Source organism: Podarcis pityusensis (assembly GCF_964106645.2).
Source record: "Podarcis pityusensis genome assembly, chromosome: W".
NCBI classification, from domain to species: Eukaryota; Metazoa; Chordata; class Lepidosauria; order Squamata; family Lacertidae; genus Podarcis; species Podarcis pityusensis.
This window is the reverse complement of record NC_138045.1, coordinates 18,531,547-18,537,546: the sequence shown is the minus strand read 5'-3', so window position 1 is coordinate 18,537,546 and position 6,000 is coordinate 18,531,547. Positions and strand designations below refer to the sequence as shown.

The 6,000-nt window shown below is 43.9% G+C and overlaps 1 protein-coding gene across 4 annotated transcripts in view; it reads left to right on the top strand.

Annotated features, from left to right (window-relative positions):
* The first annotated feature begins 1,375 nt into the window (after nucleotides 1–1,375).
* Nucleotides 1,376–6,000, top strand: part of LOC308467741 (fragile X messenger ribonucleoprotein 1-like) — a 170,555-nt gene continuing 165,930 nt past the window's right edge. For 2 of the 4 annotated variants that reach the window (XM_080989438.1, XM_080989436.1), the window contains exon 1: nucleotides 1,377–1,758. In XM_080989438.1, coding sequence (XP_080845564.1) covers nucleotides 1,708–1,758 — 51 coding nt within the window. In that variant the 5' untranslated portion in view covers nucleotides 1,377–1,707. Of the gene's footprint in view, nucleotides 1,759–6,000 lie in introns of all 4 variants that reach the window. The other 2 variants (XM_080989437.1, XM_080989439.1) reach the window with 2 other exon arrangements.

Below are 6,000 nucleotides of genomic sequence, written 5' to 3'. Positions count from 1 at the left end.
TTGTTGTGGGGGAGGAAGGGAAAGGAGATTGGTAGCCACTTTGAGACTCCTTCGGGTAGTGATAAAGCAGGATATCAAATCCAAATTCCTCTTCCTGTTCTTCTTCTATAGAGCGATGATCGCGTAACCCCAGAGTTGTCCACAACTGGACCTAATGGTCAGGGGGTACCTTTACTTTTCAGGGGTGCCCCAATGCAAAAAGCCTGAGGATCCACGAGAATCCATGCTTCGAAACCACGTTTTTGGGCCATGGTGTTGCCAGGAAGCTGTGGATCCGTGATTTTTGTGGTGCAGGCTGTGCCCATGGCCATGATGTGTCATTTGATGGAGAGTTAGGGGTGCCCCAATGCAAAAGCCCTGAGGATCCATGGTTTGGAACCATGTTTTTGGGCCACGGTGTCACCAGGAAGCCATGGATCTGTGATTTTTGTGGTGCAGGCTGTGCCCATGGCCATGTGTGATCCAATGTTGACTTTGGGCTGATCTAGTGCAGGAATCATGAGGATCTGTGCTTTGCAACCATGTTTTTGTGCCATTGCGGCCCCACCAAACAGTGGATGCATGATTTTTGTGATGCTGCCTATAAACTAAGACGTCTACAGTATCATGGTGGTTTTATTTCATTTGAATGAAAAAATCATGAATTCATGAGGATCCGTTTAAAATCATCTGGATCCAACTTTTACCCAGTACCAATTTTTTTGGAAGGGTAAGTGAACTCTAAGAGATTTGTTAAGATGTGAAGCAGCATTGAAGATAAATAAATACAACAGGAATGTCCGACTTGAAAAAAATCACACATATTTTTAATTACGTGTATGTATTTGAATGCTCTATGCTCCACTTTTCTTCACTAATAAAAATAATTTCCTTCTTTTTACCCCGTATCAAAAACCCTCACTCAACAAAAAATGATTTAACACTTCCCCGCTCAGCATGCTACTAACCTCCGAATCGTTTCTTAAACCCAGGAAACTGCACATCGCGCCCCGTCAGTAGCATCTTTCAGAGCTTCCGCTCCCAAATATTTCATTGGACAGATGTAGCATCACTCTTAACGGAGAGAAGGATTTGAGTTGTTGAAAGCAGCGAGTGGCCGTTCCATTGAGTGACTGTGGGCGGGCGAGAGCAAGTGAAAGAGTAGACAGGGGTGGGCGACAGCTCATCAACGCCGTTGGTCACTTAGGGTTTCAGCGTTCGGTAATGCTCTTTCTTGAGCACCAGAGAACGCTCGAAAGAGCGCGCTCACGTAAGTGCGCCGGAGTAATCGTGTGACTCCGACTCCTCTCCTTTTCTTACCCCTCCCGCCCCACGTCACATCTCCGGAACCCCGCTGTATCACGTGACGGCGCCAGGTTTTTTTTTTTTTTTTTTTTAATGTTTACATTCGAAGCGGGCGGCTTGTGGCACTGCTCGTCCCCCACTTCCCTGCTCAGCAGCCGTTGCAGCCACAGCCTTCGACGCTGCGGGGTGACAATTTCACTTTCATTAAGGGCAGTGACAACGACGAGCTGTTAGGAGGTGGCGAAGGGGAAGCCGCCTCTCGGCCTAAATTGCCGCCGCCGCCGCCTCCTGCGCGCGCCAGTGAGGTAGACTGAAGGAGGCCACAAGAAAGGAGGAAGCCGGACGACAGGCCGTCTGGGCCATAGGCCTCTTTTCACCTCCTGCTTTTCCACAACTCCCTCCTGTCCTGCCGCCGCTGCCGCCATGGAAGAGCTGGTGGTGGAGGTGCGCGGCTCCAACGAGGCCTTTTACAAGGTAATGAAATGAGGTCGTTGTCCTGGCGCGAATCGAGGAGTGAAGTGTTGACTCCTCCACTTCCCTCTCTTTGTGCCCCGAGGGCCTAGAACGCCGCTGGGCCAGGCTGGAAAACCGCCCCGCCCTTTTTCACACACACGTTTAAGCCTAAGGAGAACATTATTGGGGGGAGGCAGAGAAGAGGTTCGCGAGGTGCAAGAGGAAACTGCGGCTGCCCCTGTCACACTCGTAATCTCCTGCCCCCCTTGGATCGACTTCTGAGAAGCCTGGCCCCCGAGAGCGGAGCGAACACCCCTTCTTGAGGTTTCCAGCAACTGGTATTCAGAAACATTACTACCTCAGACTGTGAAGTAATCGGTGGCAGGGGGTTGGAGTAGAGTTGCCACCTTTGGTCTGGCAAAATAAGGGACAGGTTAGGCAAAATATGGGACATGATGGGAGGGAGGAATTGGGGGACTAAAAATTGCTTTTAAGTAATTTCTGCACAAGGTAAAGTAATTGATTACAATGGGTTGTTTCCAGAGCGGGTCATACTCATAGAGGAGACCCAATGAAATTTACAGATCTACGTTAGCAAGGCACATTAATTTCAATGACTCATACCCTCCCCACCTGCTGAATTTCTGCTTGTCAGAAGAATGGTAAATGTAGAAACCCGGTGCAACAAATTCTGTTTCTTTTCCTCACGAAACTTTGTCTCCAACTTCCCTTTCCATGTAGCTAATGCCTTATACATTCACATGCATGCATCATAATTAAACAAGTTCATTTAACCACTAGGGTTACATGTGTGCTTCATTTTTGGACCTGTCCTTTATTTAAATTGATGCAAATATTGTATAAATAAAATCAACCACTGTTTAAGGCTTCACTCCTCTGCATACTTACTTGAAAGTAAATTCAACTGAAATAATTGGGACTTATTTCTATTTTCAAAGAGTCAAGCTGAAAGTGAATTTAGGACTGTTACGGTTTCTTGCAAGGGAGTTTGAGTCCTCATCTGCAGTACACATTTAAAGCTCTTTAAATAGTCATGGGTTTTGGGGGAGAGGGGTTTTCTTTGGTACCTAAAAAATGGGTTTGCAATATCCACTGTCCCTCTTTATACAGCAGCCTAGTATCCTTCATTTCCCTGGTCAGCAGAAAAAAAATCTGCCAGCTTTAGTGCTGGCCAGCCTCTCCTCTCCCCCCACCCAAATCACTCCATTCACTCTACTGGATTTAGTGTAACAGGGAGGGGTAGGGAAAGGAAAGGAAAGGAAAGGAAAGGGAGACAGAGAATGCAGACAGGCAGGAGGGAGGCAACAGCGCTGGTAGAGATGGGAGGGAGGGAGAAGCCGAGTTCAGCCCTCACCTCAGCAGAAAAGGAGGGAGAAGAAGAAAGCGAGGCAGAAATAAGGGACACAGCATTTTTCCTTGAAATAAGGGACAATCCCTTATTATAAGGGACAGGTAGCAACCCGGGGGGGGGGGGAAGGATGAGGAGTGAAAGCATATATAAACCCATTTCATCTGTATATAATTCTCATACATATATAGAGCCCTTTCACTGTTGATTTGTGGTTGTGTGTTATATGCATATATTCATGTGAATTTTTCAGTGTACGAGTACTTGTGTCTGAATTGAGCACCTGTTAACCAAATTGAGATGGGGAGGCTTAGGTTGATGAAAGTGTTTCTTCCTTTCTTTGGCAATCACTTGTAGCAGAGTAAGATTCTCTTCCATGAGTAAGTGACTGTGGAGGCCAATTCTGGATGCACATGTCCTTCCACAGTGGGGACATAAGGTTTCCAGGTGGGAGTTTATCACAGTGAGGGTTTGCCAGACATGCCTTCCTCTTAGCTTGTTTCTCCTTTTCACCTCCTTTTCAATATGACCAGTCCAACAAAGTTGATGTTGAATAATCATTGCATCGATACCGGTGATCTTTGCTTCTTCTAGTACACTGGCGTAAGTTTGCCTGTCTTCCAGTGATGTGTAAAATTTTTTGGAGACACTGTTGATGGAATTGTTCGAGGAGTTGGAGATGGCATTTATAAGTGATCCATGTTTCACAAGCGTACAGTAAAATTGGTAGTACAATAGCTTTGTAAACAAGTATTTTGGTTCCCTTGTGAATGTCCCAGTCCTCAAACACTCTGCACTTCAATCGGGAGAAAGCTGCACTTGCAGAGTTCAGGCACCGCTGGATTTCAGCATGAATGTCGGCCCCTTTGGAAAGATAACTGCCCAGGTAGGGGAAGTGATCAACCTTTTCCAACGTTACACCATTAAGTTGGATTTGTGGCACTGTGGATGGGTTGTTTTGTGCTTGTTGGTGCGGCACTTTGGTTTTTAGGATACTGAGTGATAGGCCAAGCGGTCCTCCCCTCAAGATCAGCTTCTGCTTAATCCAGCAGTCTTTTGCTCCTCTTTTACAGTAATAAAGCAGTTTTTGGAAATGGGGGTTGGATTGGAATTCCTCCACTACTTCTTTCTACTCCAGGCGATCATCTCTCCCACTCCCCACACTTTCCCACCACCCTCTTGTTTCAGAAGAGAAGAGCCAAAAGAAGAGAAGGGGTGTTTATGGGTTTGTTATTTAATCAGAATGAGCTTTGCTTTGCGGGGGGGGGGGGAGGCTGGAAAGTTCCTTTCTTATGTAATGAGGCACTGGACGGTTGCTTTAGAGAGATTTGAGACATCCTCTCTTCCCCTAACCCTGTTATTTAGGAGGAACTGCTCATAGAACTATTTCTACTGTCCCTGCCTCTTCTCACAGCACCTCTCCAAATAATCTAAAGTTGCACATTTGTTTCACTTTCTCTCTCTAATTTCTTTCAGTAGTCTTAATGAATTTATATGCTTCTTAATTGTCAAAGCTGGCATCTAAGCAGCTGTCAGGCATAAAACCAATTACTTACATACATACATACATACATACCTACATACATATATATGGGTCATTCCACGCCAAGTCCCTTGGTGCCATGTGCTCTCACGACTCTGGTATCTACACATAAACATTTTTTGAAGAAAATCTATGAGATAACCTCAGATTATTTTTAAGATTTGGGCACAGGAGAATTTTTTTAAAATTTCGATTTCTGCACAATTTAAGCTAATGCAATTTCTGTGTCAGTTTAGAAAAAACCTCCTGTTTCACTTATTTTTCAACCAATTGGGCTTATATTGGTATCAAAATAAAGCTAATTGTGGTCTCTTTCAAAATAAGGTATAAAAATGGTATTAAGTTCCACAGAAAAGGGTCACCGACCGTGCATCATACTTTTGTTGTAGAATGGGCTAACCATGTGCTTGTTATGTTTTAAAAATGAGGAGAGTTCTTTGTGGTTAAAAAACAAATTGATTTTGAAGCAATTTTTTTTCAAAAAAAGATTGTTATTTTGTACAGGTTTAAGGTCTCTTTGAGCCTGAAATAAGTCACACATTCATGAGAATAGTTAAATTGTACTCTCTTATGTTACAATGTCATCTGATATACCATATTTTTCGCTCCATAAGACACACCTGACCATAAGACGCATAAGTTTTTAGAGGAGGAAAGGGGGGAAAGCCCCGTTTTTGGGGGGATCAGCTCACAGTTGTTGAGCTTACTTTGCAAAGGGAAAAAAATTCTGTTTTATGGGTTCTGCAGCTTCTTTAGGAAAGGAAAGGGAGCTGTTTCTACAGTTTCCAGACAGATCAGCCAGTCACATGCAGCTGGGGAAACAAACAGCCTCCATCTGCACAACATTCAACAATGGAGGCCTGGGCAAGGGGGCAGGGCCAGAAAGGGAGCCAGCGATCAACCACACATTCACTCCATAAGACGCACAGACACTTCCCCTTACTTTTTAGGAGGAAAAAAGTGCGTCTTATGGAGTGAAAAATATGGTATTTTAAAAATTAAGTTTTATAAAAACAAAATATGTCCTAGAGCTCTTTTTAATTTTATTGTGTAAAACACTTTTGCAATGATATGTTCAAAGCGCAAAAATCAATTTTTAAAGAAAATTATCCTGTGTCCAATTTTGGACCAATTTTTTTTAGCAAAATTAATTTGAGATTATCTCACAGGTATAAAAAATAGAAGAAAATCTGAGTTGTGAGAGCACGGTCAAGAATTAAAATCAGGTGATTTGGCGTGGAATCACACACACACACACACACACACAGCATGTAATAAATATGTACAATAACACAATTTCAGGGTCATTCCATATCAAGTGATCCAACTTTTTTACCTCATGTCATCCAAT